This window comes from Mustela nigripes, chromosome 11 (assembly GCF_022355385.1).
Source record: "Mustela nigripes isolate SB6536 chromosome 11, MUSNIG.SB6536, whole genome shotgun sequence".
In the NCBI taxonomy this organism is placed as follows: Eukaryota; Metazoa; Chordata; class Mammalia; order Carnivora; family Mustelidae; genus Mustela; species Mustela nigripes.
Genome location: NC_081567.1, coordinates 4,024,227 through 4,041,539, shown reverse-complemented (window position 1 = coordinate 4,041,539; position 17,313 = coordinate 4,024,227). Strand labels below are relative to the sequence as shown.

General features: G+C 43.1%; 1 protein-coding gene across 1 annotated transcript in view; it reads left to right on the top strand.

The window, feature by feature from the left end:
• RNF216 (ring finger protein 216) overlaps nt 1–17,313 on the top strand; it is a 159,594-nt gene that overhangs the window by 49,435 nt on the left and 92,846 nt on the right. The window contains exons 9-13 of the mRNA XM_059414360.1: nt 2,665–2,804; nt 4,544–4,594; nt 5,541–5,678; nt 8,040–8,188; nt 8,924–9,002. Coding sequence (XP_059270343.1) covers nt 2,665–2,804; nt 4,544–4,594; nt 5,541–5,678; nt 8,040–8,188; nt 8,924–9,002 — 557 coding nt within the window. The remainder of the gene's footprint in view (nt 1–2,664; nt 2,805–4,543; nt 4,595–5,540; nt 5,679–8,039; nt 8,189–8,923; nt 9,003–17,313) is intronic.

Below are 17,313 nucleotides of genomic sequence, written 5' to 3'. Positions count from 1 at the left end.
ATACATTTAACCTTCCTTGACAGCAGTTTACAAGTATAGATCATCTCAGAGTCCTCCATTTGCTCCAGGAATCTAATTTTTCACCTCTTCGGCCATTTTTCCATCCAAGCACCACCGTTTGGGTTACATGTTGCTTGGCTCAAAGAGGGAGTCAGGATTCTCCCTCCACAGTCCTTTCAATGGTTTCATGAACTGACCAGTAGACCGTATTCTCATGAAGAGTCTGGGTAGAATCTGGATCTAAACTGAACATCAATAAAAAATGCAACATACTATCTCTCAAAACTGACCAAGAAAAAAGACACAAATTACCAGTATCAGGATTTTTCACCCCTTACAGGGCCTCTCACCATAGACCCTACAAACAGCCAATGCAGAATACTGTGAACAACTTTACACCCATGAATCTGGCAGCTTAAATGAAATGGACCAGTTCCTCAAAAAACAAAATATCAAGACTTACCCATATTTAAATAGATAATTTAGATAGCCCTGTAGCTCTCAAGGAAACTGAATTAATAATTTTAAGTCTCCCAAAAAAGAAATCTCCAGCCTCATTTGGTTTCACTGGAAAAGTCTTCTTAAAAAGTTTAGAAGAATTGGACACCTGGGTGGCTCAGTGGGCTAAAGCCTCTGCCTTTGGCTCAGGTCGTGATCCCAGGGTCCGGGGATCTAGCCCCACATCGGGCTCTCTGCTCAACAGGGAGCCTGCTTCCTCCTCTTTCTCTGCCTGCTTCTCTGCCTGCTTGTGATCACTGTCTGTCAAATAAATAAATAAAATCTTTAAAAAAAAAAAAAGTTTAGAAGAATTAATACTAGTTCTGCATAGTAGCTTCTAGAAAATAAAAGAGTAGGAAGCACTTTCCAATTCATTTTATGCAGTCAGTATTAACCCAGATAACAAAAGCCAACAAAGACAGCACAGAAAACTATAGACCAATATCCCTCATGAATAGGCATGCAAAAACCTTTAACAAAATACCAGCAAATAGGAATTAGCGATATATAAGAGGATTATGTGCCATGACTAAGTCAGGTGTATTCCAGGGGTATAAGGCTCATTTAGTATTTTGAAAAGCAGTCAGTATAATCCACCATATTAACAGGTTAAAGAAGGAAAATTTCATGACCATGTTAAATGATACAGAAAAGTCATTTAACAGTATTTAACACCTAATCATGATTAAAACTCAGGAAATTAGGAACTTGAGAAGAGCTTCTTCAACTTGATAACATCTTTAAGAAAATCTAAAGCTAATGTTATATTTAATGGTGAATCCTTTTCCCCTTAGTCAGTAGTGGGGGAAGGATGCCATCTGTTTATTGCTGTTCAACATGAATTGGAAGTTATAGCCAATGACGAAACTCCAAGGAATCTACCAAAAATACGTCTTCCACAATCATTAAATAAGTTCAGTGTCATTGCAAGGTACAAGGTCAATCTGGAAAAACTGATATTTCTACATACTGGTAATCAGCATGTGGAAATCGCAGTACAATACTATTTAAAATTACTGCCTCTCCCATTATTTAATGTTTGGTTTAAAGCTAACAAAACATGTATAAGACTTGTGATTTAAAAAAACAAAAAACTGGAAAACACTGAAGAAAGAAACCAAAGGTAGATGTCAGTGGAGACCTGTTTTGTGATCATGGACAGGAAAATCCAGCATTGTAAGGATGTCAGTCCTCCCCAAATTGATTCATAGTTCCCAGCAAAACTTTCTGGTGGCTATAGGAAAGTTTATCCTAGAATTCTTATGGAAAGGCAAGGTACTGGACTAGCCAAAATTTTTGAAGAGAGTAAGTGGGTGAAGTGTCAGGAACCTAATAGAGTAAATCTTGAGAAAGCCAAAAGGAAGAGACTATGAAGAAGAGACTTTAGAGAGTGAGTAGATTATCTGGGTAGAACAGACAGTTTTCTAGAAAACATAAATTACCAAATGCACAGAAATAAAAAAGCTGAATAGGCCAGTAGCGTTGTCTGATATTTATCATTCTGTTATCTTTTACTCTAAATATTTGTTACTTATTGTAGATTTAGGTGCTGCTCTTCCAGCTTTTCTGTAATGAAGGTTTTCAAAGTAAAAAGTTTAAAAAAACATTCATCAGACACATGTTGCCTTACCAGAATGGCTACGATTACAAACTGCCAGTTACAGGTGATAGGGACATGGTATGACACACTGCCAGTGGAGGGAGCGTGTAAATTGACACAACTGCTTTGGAAACCTGGCACTATTTTCTGACGCTGCGAATATGCCTATCTCTGATCCAGCGTTCCCACTCCCTTATGTGTGCTCTGCTGAATTGCAGACACATTCAACAGCCCTGTTCACAGTAACCCAGAACTGTAAACCCAGCTGTCTTTAGTAGAATGAATAATGCTGTGTGGTATATTCACACGGTGCCATACTGCCAGGATAGGAGGGACCTTCCATTTGGAGCGTAACAAGAAAGAAGAAAATGAAAGTCAAAATATATGCATGATAAGTTAGGGAATGGTAAGGGGCTGAATTTTCCTGAACATAGACTACATTATTGGAGTCAGAAATGTACTGTTGGGGGATACGTGGGGGACTGAGCCACAGGAGCCTGGAAGGGACACCCTGGATTCCTCACAACAGTTGTCTGCATGATTTTGCATTGTCATATGCCTCCTAGGTGACATAAAAATAGAAAAGAGGATGTTCTTTCTGGAAAATAAGCGGCGACATTGTAGGTCCTACGACCGACGTGCCCTTCTTCCGGCTGTGCAGCAAGAGCAGGAGTTCTATGAGCAGAAAATCAAAGAAATGGCAGAGGTAGGAGGATGGGTTTGGGTTGTGTTTCTGACATTCTGGTTTGCTCTTAGGGCTTAGTATAAAACTATCCTTGAAGATTTCTGTTGTCTTTGAAGCAATTGGTTTAAATAAACTAATAAACTTAAAAAAAAAAAACTGGGTTTTGTAAGGATATTGACTAAAGGTCACCATTTTATAAATTAGATGCATGTTAAGAATTTAATTTGGAGCTTGGTGAGCATGTGTATTTCACCTCCCTCAGCCTTTAGTAATGGAGAACAACCAGAGAGAGAGCCTACGAAGCTCTTCAGTTCTTCCAAATAAACTGTCAAGTGTGCAGGGCGACCTGATAGATACACTGATGGTAGATATACTGGTGGTTTACTACGTATTTACTATGTGTTTACTACGTATTAATACGTATTTAACCCACTGAGCTACCCAGGCGCCCCTGCACTCAACGTTTAAAAAAGAAGTCTGTGAGGGGCACCTGGGTGGCTCAGTGGGTTAAGCCTCTGCCTTCGGCTTGGGTTATGATCTCAGGGTCCTGGAATCGAGCCCCACATCAGGCTCTCTGCTCAGCAAGGAGCCTGCTCTCTCTTTTCTCTCTGCCTGCCTCTCGCCTACTTGTGATCTCTGTCAAATTAAAAAGAAAAATAATCTAAAAAAGAAGTCCATGTTACCTAAAAATGCCTTTGATGAGGGGCGCCTGGGTAGCTCAGTCCCTTAAGCCTGTCTCACACTGTGATCTCAGGTCTTGAGTGTGAGCCCCGCCTCCCCCTCTGCACTGGGCATGGGCCCTGCTTGAAACTGTCTCCTCTCCCTCCTTCCCCTCACTGCATGTGTGTGCGTGTGCGCTCACTCGCTTGCTTTCAAAAAAATAAGTAATAAGGGATGCCTGGGTAGCTCAGTCGGTTAAACTGCTGCCTTCAACTCAGGCCATGATCCCAGGGTCCTGGGATCGAGTCCTGGATTGGGCTCCCTGCTCAGCAGGGAGCCTGTTTCTCCCTCTCCTGTCTGCAGCTCCCCCTGCTTTTGTGCTTTCTCTCTCTCTCTGTCAAATCAATAAATAAAAATCTTTAAAAAAATAAAAATTAAAATAAAACTGCTTTGTGTGCCATTGTTTGCAGTAGCGGTGTGGATTTGGTTATTCTCCTTGATGGACGTCCAGGGTGGTTCCATTGTTTTTGCTATTAGAAATAGTGCCATGGTGAATAACCCTGAGCATCCCGTATTTCCTACTTCTGCCCCCTAGTATCTTTGGGATACATCCCTAGAAGTGCCTCAGGTGAATCAAAGTACCTAAATATGTAGGTAATGTGTTACATAGTGCCAGGTCTCGTCCATAGCGCTTGCATTGGTTCGCATTCTGAGCAGTGTGCAGCAGTGCACGGGTCACCCGCCTCACCGACAAAAGATGTTGTTAAACTTGTTTTTTACCGTTTGGTTTATTGTTTGCTTGTGCTATTCTTTGCTATTCAAAAGTGTTTCTATATACTTTTCACTTATTCCTTCTGCGGTTTGAGTGAGATTCAAGAAAGCTTCTCTTATATTTTCTAGTATTTGCTTGGTTTCCTGTTTTATATTTAGCTTTCTCATGGATTTTAAATTTACTCTGAGGTAGCTTTTTAAACTACTAAACTGTAACTGAAGAGATCATTATTCATAATTGAGTTCTTTTACGTCCATGGAAATAAATGCTAAATGTTTGTGTTAACTTTGGTAACTTTGTATCTGCTTGTATTACTTTTATTCTTCAGCATGAAGACTTTTTGCTTGCCCTCCAGATGAATGAAGAGCAGTATCAAAAGGTAGTTTGAAATTGCACTAATTCACTTATTCTGGGTATTTACATGACCTGTTTCCTTTATCACATTTCCTGGTGGCAAATTGGTGTCCGTTTGACTCCCTGTTCATCTGCTGGGCTTATGGTTTAGCCAACTTACTGTGGATGCTTGAACCATCATGGGTGCTCCTGATCCCAGACTGGATCAGAATTGAAGCACAGATGACAACATAGTTGTCGCTCTTAAAAAAAAAAAAAAAAAAAAAAAAAAAAAAAAATCAAAAAGCATTTCCTAGAATCCATCAAATAGACTTTTAGAGGAAAATTCAGAATTCTGTTCTCAAAAAGTTAGAAGGAAAAGATGTCGTGTTTAACCTCAGGACCAAGTGGCTCTTCTCCATGCTCTGCCATCCTTACCTTGCAGCCTTTTCTAGGTGGGGATGGCCTGGGGGCTGGGTCTGGCTCTGCCAGTGGGAAGAGCAGGTTTGCTGGTGTTCACAGTACGGGGGGTTGCTGCTCTAGCTGGCTTTGTAGTCTAGTGAGATACAGTGTGGGTTGAGACACAACCCCCTTACACACCTGTTTTCTAACAGGGAGAACAAAGTCCAACATCAGAGCCTTTTTGGGATGACATCCTTTATGCCACTTCCTGACTCTCAGTCCTATTACCATCTGAGTATAGATGTGATAGTTCTGCTGACACCATAGAGCTCATGATAAAATCACTTTATACAAAGGATGACTCCAAAGAATAAAAACCCATGAAAATTCTCACTGTCTTTAGTTATGTATTGGTATTTGTACTAGCACCTCAAGCTAGATTTACAGAGCCGAAAACAGCTCTTCGTTGTCTTAGGGCTTCTAGAGGTGACTTCTGACCTCAGCATGTGTTTGGAAATGGGGGAATATGAAATCTAGCTGCTCCTCTGCTTCGGTGCTTAGCATCTCATGTGTCTCCCGACGGCCCACAGGACGGCCAGCTGATTGAGTGCCGCTGCTGCTACGGGGAGTTTCCATTCGAGGAGCTCACTCAGTGTGCGGATGCTCACTTGTTCTGCAAAGAATGTCTCATCAGATACGCCCAAGAAGCAGTCTTTGGATCTGGAAAGGTAAGATTCAACGGAATATGTCCGCACACACAGGAAATGTTTACAGAGTCTGAGACATCTATAGACGAGTGTAAATGCCTCGTGGAATTGCCCTTTCTGGGGTGAGGTAGAGCTTTTGAGACATGCTGGTAAGTGTGTGATTCCTAGACAATGCCTGGCTAGTGTGATTCTGTTGGTTGTAAAGCAGAGCAGATTTCTTCTTGGAATGGCACTGTTCCTCTGTGCCCCCATGCCTACTCCAGGAGCACCACAACTTCTTCACTCATTGAATCTTTTTTTTTAAAGATTTTATTTATGTATTTGACAGAGATCACAAGTAGGCAGAGAGGCAGGCAGAGAGAGGAGGAAGCAGGCTCCCTGCTGAGCAGAGAGCCCGACGTGGGGCTCGATCCCAGGACCCTGAGGTCATGACCTGAGCCAAAGGCAGAGGCTTAACCCATTGAGCCACCCAGGAGCCCCCCCTTATCGAACCTTTTTGTAATAAAAATGAGATCCTTACAGCTGTTTGAATGAGAATGCATTGTTGGGCTTTTTGTACACAAAATTTTTGAAGGATTTTATAGTTGTAGTTAAATGAATAACTATTGGGATGCCTGGCTGGTTCAGTCAGAATAGCATGTGACTCTTCATTTGGGGGTCATGAGTTCAAGCCCTACGTTGAGTGTAGGGACTACTTAAAAGTAAATAAGTGAACTTTAAAAATAGACCAAAAAAGAACTAAAAGCTTTTAAAAAAGTAACTGTCGAAGATCATATTTCTCTGTCTGAAGTTAGTGTCTATTGATACCAGCATAATATAATACAAAAAGGTAGGGGGGGTTGTTTTTTTTTTTAAGATTTTTTTTTTTTTTTTATGTATTTATTTGACAGAGAGAAATCACAAGTAGATGGAGAGGCAGGCAGAGAGAGAGAGGGAAGCAGGCTCCCCGCTGAGCAGAGAGCCCGATGCGGGACTCAATCCCAGGACCCTGAGACCACGACCCAAGCCGGTGTTTTGTTTTGTCTTAAAGAATGCTAAAAACCGGGGCGCCTGGGTGGCTCAGTGGGTTAAGCCGCTGCCTTCGGCTCAGGTCGTGATCTCAGAGTCCTGGGATCGAGCCCCGTATCAGGCTCTCTGCTCAGTGGGGAGCCTGCTTCCTCCTCTCTCTCTCTGCCTACTTGTGATCTCTCTCTGTCAAGTAAATAAATAAAATCTTTAAAAAATAATAATAAATAATTTTTTAAAAATGAATGCTAAAAACCGGGATGTCTGGGTGGCTCAGTTGGTTAAGCAGCTGCCTTCGGCTCAGGTCATGATCCCAGCGTCCTGGGATTGAGTCCCACATTGGGCTCCTTGCTCACCAGGGAGCCTGCTTCTCCCTCTGCCTCTGCCTGCCATTCTGTCTGCCTGTACTCGCTCGCTCTCTCTCTCTCTGATAAATAAATAAAATCTTAAAAAAAAAAAAAAAAAAAGAAGGAAAAAAAGAATGCTAAAAACCAGAATTACTCTTCATAAATAACTGACCAGTAATCATTCAACATCAGTTATTCTAAAGTCAGTTGCAGTTTTAGTGAAGATTGGAGTAACCATTATGAGCAGAATAATTGTCCCCCAGAGATGTCCCCATCCTCATCCCAGAACCTGTGGTTAGTTACCTTACATGACAGAGGAGAATTAATTAAGGTTGCTAGTCGGGTAGCCTTGAAACGGGGAGAGTATCCTGGATTATCTAGGTGGCCCAATGTAATCACAAGCATCCTTAAAAATGGATGAGAGAGGCAGAAGAGGAAGTGAGACTGATGTGGCTTGGGAAGGACATCTGCTGATGGCTTTTGAAGATGACGGCCAGCGCCCACTGGGGCAGCTGTCTTGGAGGCTGTCTTCCTTTTTCTTGGAAGAGTTAGTCCCTTGACTCTATCTGATGGGGTTAGGATCAAGATAGAGGCTTCTTAAACAATCCCCTTGGTTTTAGTCTGTGTTCCTGTCCCCTCTTCTATCACTCGCCTTCTGCCTTCCTTGAGATCTAGACATCCAGCCTTTTTAGAGTCTCTGGAGAAAATCAACTCACTTCTCACAAAAACCACCTTTTCAGACCTTCCTTCCTTGTTGCTCTGCATCTTGCTGTGGTTCGGACTGATAGAAGCCCTCTGGTGCTTTATCATAGATGGACTTTGTGGGGTTTTATCATGGTTTCCTTGTTTTGAGCATGGCCTCTTTCTTAACCACTGTTTGTCTGCTTCCTGTTGAGGGATGCATTAAACCCCTGAGACACTTGTTTTTCTAAAAATTTGGTTGAGTTTTTTTTCTTTCCTTCTTTCTTTTTTAATTTAATTTTACCTTTTTTTTTTTTTTTTTTTTTGCCTCCTGCCCTTATAATTCCAGTCAGAACTCAGCTGCATGGAAGGCAGTTGCACATGTTCGTTCCCAACCAGTGAGCTGGAGAAGGTGCTTCCCCAGACCATCCTGTATAAATACTACGAGCGGAAAGCCGAAGAAGAAGTTGCTGCAGCTTACGCCGATGAGCTTGTCAGGTGAGTTCTCAGAATTGGAGAGTGTCGTCTGTCTCATTCTCCATTATGAAGACTGCCTGAACACTTTCATTAGACAGTGACAATCTCTAACAAAGCTGGATTTTCCAGGTCTTCTGGTCTTCTGAAGAATAAGGGGATAATTTTATTAATGGGAAAATCCACATTTCACATTTTTACTCACATTCCTTGGTACCTCTTAATCACTTGGCTTATAGGTACAGTCATTACACATTGGGTTGGAGGATGGAGGAAGGGTGACATGGGCAAGAAGTTCTCACAGAGTTAGGGCTCTATGTTGATTGAGCGGTTTGCACTGAGGCAGGACCCAAAATGGCACCTGCATTTCCTGGTAAGAGCCAGCACAAAGGAGAGCCTCAGTCTGTGTTTTATTTTATTTTATGTGTTTATTTTATTTTATTTTATTAAAGATTTTATTTATTTATTTGACAGTAAGAGATCACAAGTAGGCAGAGAGGCAGGCAGAGAGAGGAGGAAGCAGGCTCCCTGCTGAGCAGAGAGCCCAATGTGGGACTTGATCCCAGAACCTTGGGATCATGACCTGAGCCGAAAGCAGAGGCTTTAACCCACTGAGCCACTCAGGTGCCCCTAAACTCTACTTTAAAAAAGAAGTAAGAACAACAACAAAAACCAACAAAAAATAAAACTCTATGTTATTATGAACATGAAATCAATTTAATATTCTGAGTAATATTCCTTCTGCTGTTTTGATTGTAGGTGCCCCTCCTGCAGCTTTCCTGCTCTGTTGGACAGTGATGTGAAGAGGTTCAGTTGTCCCAATCCTCGCTGCCGGAAGGTAGGGAAGCATATTTTTTCTAGATTCGTTTTCTAGATTTTGATGTTACAGACTACACTGATGGCCAGGTAACTGCTGGTTATCTGCCTTTTGACCTGTGAGAAGGATTTGTGTGCTCTCCTTTTCATGAAAGCAAATGAAGTTAGGTACTTAGTGAATCATGGTTGACATGGTTGCAGAAATAGGGGCCAACCGTGGAATTCCAGTCACCTGTTGGAGGCCTTCTTGTGAGGGCATATGTTGTGATGTAAAATGTGAAGGGATAAAGGCCTGGGCATCATGATGGCATTTCTGTCGCATCTAGTAGATTATTCACTAACTGTTCTTATAAGAATTGATTGTGTTGGGTGCCAAAGCCGTCCAGTCATCTTGCTACTGAAAATCTTCTTTGTAACTAGACTGCACTGTGAGCTAAGAACATCTTCAAATGTGTCAGCTATTTAGAAGCCACTAAGAGTTTTTAAATGCCTAGCATCAACCTCAACAAGTATGTTTTAAGTCATTTTCCTAAAATAGCATGACCAGGGTGCCTGGGTGGCTCAGTAGGTGAAGCGTCTGCCTTTGGCTCAGGTTGTGATCTCAGGGTCCTGGGATTGAGCCCTGTGTCATCGGGCTCCCTGCTCAGCAGGGCATCTGCTTCTCTCTCCCTCAAGCCCCCTTCCTGCCTGTGCTCATGCGCTCTCTCAAATAAATAAATAAGATCTTTAAAAGAAAATATCATGGGGCGCCTGGGTGGCTCAGTGGGTTAAGCTGCTGCCTTCGGCTCGGGTCATGATCTCAGGGTCCTGGGATCGAGCCCCGCATCGGGCTCTCTGCTCAGCGGGGAGCCTGCTTCCCCCTCTCTCTCTCTGCCTGCCTCTCCGTCTACTTGTGATTTCTCTCTGTCAAATAAATAAAATCTTTATAAATAAATAAATAAATAAAATAAAAAAATAAAATATCATGGCCAGAGTTGAACATTATAATATCTCTGCCTTGTTGCAGGAGTGAAGAAATGAAAGTAGTCATTGGGAAAGGAGGAAGAAACCAAACTAATGGACTAAATTTTATTCCTTTTGTTCTCAGCATTCACATTTCTTTGTAAAACCTGAGTATATTCTTAGAACTTACGTGTCCCACCCTAAGGCTTTTGCTGTAACAATTGTCCCAACAGTATCTGGCTTTTGGAACTAAGTGGAGCCCCTGACTGCCATGTGTGCCCCCCGAGCGCCCAGCACTGGAATGCCTGGGGAGGCAATAGCCAAGGGAACAAAGCGGAGAGTGGGGGAAAAGTAGAGATGCTGGAATGTTGTAGGTCTGAAGATCAGTAGTCCTGAAGGCTCACAAGCTGGTGAGGCCAGGTTATGCAGGTCTTGAACACCAGTCTGAGGTGGCAGAGGGTGGACGACAGGGGGACTGAGATACCAGGGAGAGTTCCTTGGCTGCTGGAGGCCAGGTCAGAGACCCCCGTCACTGCCACCTCCTGTGGAGTCTCCAGGAATTGCTAAGATGGAGCTGGGAACTACATTTCCTCTGAGAATTCCAGATTAGACTCCCAATAAAACTGCTCATAGACAGTTTGGAAGGCCAAAGAGAAGGTGAGGTCAGTATTCTCCGGAAACAGTAACAGGCAGTCATATGGGCATATGTGAGTCTGAAACAGTGTCCTGTTAGTGTCTTCAGAACATCAACCTGTGAAGTCAGTGAAAGTGTCTGAAGTAGAAACATCAAATATTCAGCTTCCTCTCCGTGAAAGGGATATACATATCTTCTTGAACTTGGAGGTGGCCATGTAGCTTCTTTTGGTCAGTGAAATGTCTGTGGATGAAGTCAGTCACTTGGAGAAGAAGTGGTAAAAACCTGATTTGGGGTGATGTCAACAAGTAAGCAGCCCCAGACCTTCATTCCCCAGCCCCCTACAGATACACTGATCAATAGTACACAGACCAGCTCCCTTTATGAGAAACTTAGAAACCAATTAAGAGGCTCTTGCATTCCAGACATTGCAAAGCTGGCTCCCTTGAAGCCTGTAGGAAAATTCATGAAACTCACTTGCCAGAGATGCTCCCATCTGCACATGCAGGAAACCCCTAAATCCTAGCTTCCCCCCAGAGGGAGGGAGAGGGAAGACTTGAACATAATCTAGCATTCCGACTTCTTGAGCAGCTACCCAAGGGGCTGGCTTTGGTCTTTCCTGACACTAAGCATTGACAGGGTGGGGCACCAGGTTGGAGATTGCTGAGAACAAAGGCAGCATTTTATTTATTTACTTATTTAAGTAAGTTCTATACCCAACATGGGGCTTGAACTCAAGACCCAGAGATTCAAGGGTCACATGTTCTACTGACTGAGGTGCCAGGTGCCCCCAAAGGCAACATTTTAAGCTGACATACACTTGCTCACCACTGCCCTTCCCCTCAGTTTAGTGTGGAAAGAATTGGAGAAAATCCCCAACTCCTTGCTTCTGCCTAAGGAGGGTAAGAGTTGAAGCATAGGTCCGGTGTTCTGACTTTGGGAGTACTGCCTAAAGGGCTGGTTATTGTCTCACCTGACTCACTGCACTGACAGGACCCGGCAGACCCCAGATGCCGGGAACACTAGAGCTGGGAGGCTCGCTGCTGCCCCGGAGGACCCACGGTTCAGACAGAGACAGCGGTTGATATGGTTTGGCAGCTTCTCCCTTGAAGAAGGGAAGAGTGGAGCATGCACCCAGCGTTCTAGCTTCTTGGGGGAAGAGGTTTTTGAAGGGACTGGTTTCTCTTGCCCGCCTCAGCACTGATGAGACCCACCATGCTGTAGATAACTGGGGGCTGCTAAGAACAAAAAGAAGGTGGACTGCTTATAGCAGTCCTGCAGTACTGTAGGCAGACACCAGAGATTTATAAATATTTATAAAAGATTTATAAAAGAGATTTATAAGCTCCTGAAAATAAGCCAGCAAAACTGCAAAACTTCTCTAATTGGGAATTTACATTTGTTAAGTCCAAAGAAGACACTTCCAAAGGTTCCCAGAATCTATAGCTAGGTTGACTGGTAAAGGTCTTTCCCTTTGCAAAGCCAGGGACCGTTTCTTCAAATGTGTGGATCCTGCCACAGAGCAACAAGGCACAGGAAGAAATACAATCCAACCAAAGGAACAGAGTAGATATCCAGAAAGGACACTAAAGAAAAGGAGGTATGTAAAAAAAAAAAAAAAAAAGGAGGTATGTGAATTACCTGACAATTTTAAATTATCTAGGCAGAAGAACAGAAAGGAAAAAAAGAATGAAGAATAAGGAAAGCTTGAGGCACCAGTGGGAGGGACACGATTAAGTGAATCAGTGTGTGTGCTGTAAGAGTTTCGGGAGAAGAGAGGAAGAGACAGAAAGCTTATTTGAAAAAAATCAGATTCTAAAACTTCTACAGTGTGGGAAAGGAAAATGGATATCCAGATTCAAGAAGCCAAATAGGCCCCAATTGAAATGAATCCACACGGTATAAGGGAGAGTTAATATTGTTAAAATGTCGTACCTGCCCAGTGCCACTTAACAGATTTAATCACAATTTCTATGAAAATCCCAGCTGGTTTTTTTGGTTTGTTTGTTTGTTTGTTTGTTTTTGAAGAAACAGAAAAAACGATCCAAAAATCTGTATAAGCCAAAAACAGTCTTGAGAAAGAACAAAGCCAGATGGCTCATACTTCCCTGGCTTCAAAGCATAGTACAGAGTTATAGTAACCAAAACAGAATGGTAGTGGTATGAAAACAGACCTACAAACCAGTGGAAAAAACAAAGAGCCCAGAAGGAAGCCCATACCTACGCAGTCAGGGGCATCAAGATTACACAGTGGGAAAGGTCGTTCTACTCCACAAATGGTGCCAGGCAAACTGGATGACTGCCTGCAGAAACACCACAGAGATCAACTCAAAATGGAATAAAAACTGAAACACACAATCTAAAATTCCTGGAAGAAAACATACAAAGCTTCCTAATACTGGTCTTTGCAGTGATTTCGTGGATATAACGAAGGCACAGACAACAAAAACCAAAATAGACCAATAGGACTGCATCAGACTGAAAATCCTTTGCACAGCAAAGGAGACCATCATCAATGAAAAGGTAGCCTGTGGAATGGGAGAAAGTTTTTCCAGATTATTTCTCTGGTAAAGTGTTAATATCAGTAATACACAGGAATTCCTATAACTCAGTGACAGAAATAAGTTAATTAAGAAATGGGCAAAGGATTCAAATAGACATTTCTTCAAAGAGGACACGCAGATGGTCAGCAGGTATATGAAAAGGCACTCCGCACCACTCATCCAAGAAATGCAAATCAGAGCCACAGTGAGTTTGTCTCATATCTACTAGGACGCTCACTGACACAAAAAGGGGGAAAAGGAAATAGTGTTGATAAGGATGTGAAGAATGTGAAACTGTTGTACATTGCTGATGAAAATGTAAAGCAGTATATCCCCTATGGAAACTAAAAATTAAAAATACGGGCAGCTGGCTGGCTCTGTTGGTGGAGCATGTGACTCTTGATCTCAGGGTGGTAAATGCCAGCCCCACATTAGGCATGCAGATCACTTAGAAATAAAAATCTTGGGGCACCTGCATAACTTAGTTGGTTAAGCATCTGATTCTTGATCTAAGCTTCTATCTTGATCTCAGGGTTGTGAGTTCAAGCCCCACATTGGGCTCTTTTTTTTTTTTTTTTTTTTTTTTAATTAAAAAATATAAGTACCATACAATCTAGTGATCCTGCTTCTGAATATTTTTCCATTGAAAACGGGATCTTGGAGAGCTGTTTGTGCTCTCGTTCATTACGTTGTTGTTCATAGTAGCCAAGACATAAAAGCAGCATGTCTATCCATGGATGAATGGCTAAAGGAAATGTCTTTCCATACAATGGAATAGTAATCAGGATTTTGAAAGAAAGAAGTCCTGTCATGCTACAACATGGGTGAACCTTGAGAACATGATGCTAGTGAGATAAGCCTATCACAGCAAGACAAATCCTGTGTGATCCCTTACTGCAGGTAGTAGTCACTTACAGAAGCCGGAAAGAGAATGGTGGTCGCCAGGGGCTGGGGGAGGCGGGAACAGAGAACTGCCATGCAATGGCTGTGAAATTTCAGTCACCCGGGATGCAAAACTTCCTGAGATCTGCTGTACACTAGTGCATATGTAGTTAGCAGTACTGTACTATACACTTTCAGATTTGTTCATAGGGTAGATTTCGTGTATTGTGGGGTTTTTTTTTAACCCAACGAAAAAGAGAGCTAAATGGGTTCCTTGTCCCTTCCTTCTGCCAAGATGGACATGTAGAAGTAAGTCTCTGTTTGGAGCTACTGAAGTTTGAGTTAGTTCCAACAGCATAACCTAGCATGTCCTGACTGGTACAGATCTTGAGAACCAAAACAGATGATGGGGGTGGAGAAAAGGAACAGATTTGAAGGATAATGGGGAGATAGGATTCGAAGGACACACTCTGGCTGGTGGGGTAGGGAGAAGTCCAGATGACTCACTTCTCTGGTTTAGGCGGTAAGTGGGTGATGATGCTATTCACGTGCAGTTGCAAATTGAGTAGACAAAGAGGGGCGCCTGCGTAACTCAGTTAGCTGAGCGTCAGACACTTGACGGCTCAGTTAGCTGAGCGTCAGACACTTGCTCAGGTCGTGTCCTCGAGGTCATGAGATTCTGTCCCGTGTTGGGCTACACACTGTGCCAGGAGCCTGCTTAGGATTCTCTCCCCTCCCCTCTCTTAAAAAAAGGAAGAAAAGAATAGAAAAAGATTCCAGGAGAGAAGGTTGGTTGGTTCTGTTTTAGACATGTAGAGTTTTGAGGCTGGAGGTGTTCAGTATATGTATGTTTGCCTGGCACATAGGTGCTCAGTAATTACTTAGAAAGTGACTGGAGTCAGGAACATGAGGCAGGCTAGAGGAAAATTCTGTAGTCAGGAGTAAGAAGCATTGGAAAGAGGGAGCCCTGGGGACAGGGAACACATATGGGAGCACGGAAAGCTTCCGGCAGGCCATCTAAGAAGTAGGTAACAGGAGTTAGAGAATGCTGACAGCATTTTGCTGTAGTCTTGTCAAATTCATAGATGAGTTTAGGGAAATAATTACCATTAAAGTGAGTCCTGATGGGTTCAAAGCATGTACTTATGTTTTTTCAGATCCTTTTGTGTCCCTTAGTAATGTTTTCCAGTAAAGAAAATGCATCATAAGGCTTTCTCAATGACAGTGTGCTTCACAACTTGACCCTCCCTGCATATGAGAGCATCCATGTTCTGGACAGTTTCCACCTTTGGGTAATGTCTGCAGAGTTTGGCCCACCGTGGAAAATAAAGTAAAAACTGTCTCTTGGGAACCTGAGGCAGAGACAGCAGGTTGGGAAGTTCCTGCCCTGTCCTTCACGGGGAAGGGAGAGCCAGCTTACAATTAGGTCTAAGGTGGTCCCTCGTTATTCGGCACTATGGAGAGTCACCACTAGGTGGCACTGACACTCCATGAGAAATGGTTTTCCTCTTGAGCATTTCAGAAGTATGTCAGTCAGCAAGACTGTGTCTCGTAAACAGAATTCTTTTAGGCTCAGTACCAAAGCAAACCACTGTGTGCATTTGGAATTTAATATCAGAGATGTCAGTGATTTTAGAACCTGTGCTTTTACCTTTTTCACTTAAATGAATTCCCCTTATGACATCGTTTCTTTTCAGCTAGGTGGCTAAACCAGCCGTTAATCCTTGTGGATTGCTTATGTTTAAGAAATGAGCCACAAACTGATTTTTGGCCCATGTGAGACTAAGGGCATCTGCTTCCTCATTGCAGTGTCTTTGCCAGTAATCTAAACTCCAGTTAGATTTCCAGGAACTTGTCACTCTGAGATGAGGCGTTTATATTAATGCATTATCTAGAGGCGGGCTTGAATGCCTGGAATCATTCCTCTAAAATCCCTGAAGAGAATAAGATACTGTATCTTTGATGAAATGGGGAGAGAGTCTTTGTTTCATTGATAGGATGGAATGCTTTTGTCAAGGCCCTCAGCGCCCTGTGTGTTTGCAGATAAAGGATTCATCAGTTTGTTTTCAGCATGGTGCTTTTAGGAATGAATTGAATGTGTTTGGTATGGGACTGCAGAGTGTCAGATAAAAGGAGATTTGAAAATGATGCATTTGGAATATTTATTCTGAGGGTCAGAATTTCCCTGTTGAGTCTTTCTGTACTTTTCCAGAATCCTAGCTTTGCTCCATAAATTCAGAGTTTTGTACGTAGAGCTTTCCAGAAAGGTAGCCAGAGCTAGAAGGTGGAGGTTTAAGACTGTTCATGAAGTAAGTGCCAAGGGAGGGAGCCCTATCAGGTGGTAAGACTTCAGTTGAAGAACTGTGACGGATCCTTGGCTGGGTGTTCCTTAGTGAAACCAAGAGGGTGAGCATGGCTCGACAATCACACGTCTTTTCCTGGTGTGACTTGTACTTGTTTTCTTTCCTGTGTCTTTCTCACCTTTCTTTCCTGTGTTTCTCTTGTCTCTTCTGTACTCCTCTTTTTCTCCTGTTTCCAGGCCCCATCCTGTCCTTTGTAGCGTTCAGTGTTATTGACTCCACGGCAGTGAAATATAACCAGAATTCACATCTGCAGTGAACCAGTTTGTTGCTAAAAAACCAGCATCTGCGGCCGCCTACCGTAGCTGGATGGCTGCGTGAAGAGAATGTAAATGAGCCTGGACCAGCTGTCAGTGCCAGGGCGGCTCCAGCTGTGACAGTGGACGCTTGGCACTTATTAGCAGCACTATAATTTGAGGCCCAGCCAGTCAGCTGACTCCTGTGCTGAGCACAGGCGTTTACATTTATGTAGATCTGAATGAAGCTTGATCCTCTTGTTCTCACTGTCAGGGAGGATCTTTATTCAGGAACTTATGTTGACAAGAACCGAATGTTTGGGTAACAAAAGGATTTTTTAAGTCCCCGAGTAAGCGCTCATTCTCTGGCGTGGAAGTCCAAGCTTCATCATTCAAGTCCACAAAAGAAGTGGGGTGAGGCGGGATGGGCATTCCCTCCCGGGGATTTGGCATGCCCCTGCTCACAAGGTGAGTCACTTCCTTCAGAGCCGGAGGGTTCCGGTGGAATAGTTTAAGACCGCAGGCAGCGTGGCATGCAGGCATGTTGGGTAGGTGCCTTTCAGGGCTCTCAGCTCCCGGCATTTCTCCCAGCCACCCTAAAAAGTGACCTCTAAGGTGCGGAGTGGAGGGACAATATTTACCCAATGAGGAGAACCCAGAGGGAGGCTTCCCTCTGGGACACAGTCCCAGAGTAGATCTCAAGCAGCATCCCTGTGGGTGCCCTCCCTCCAGTCCT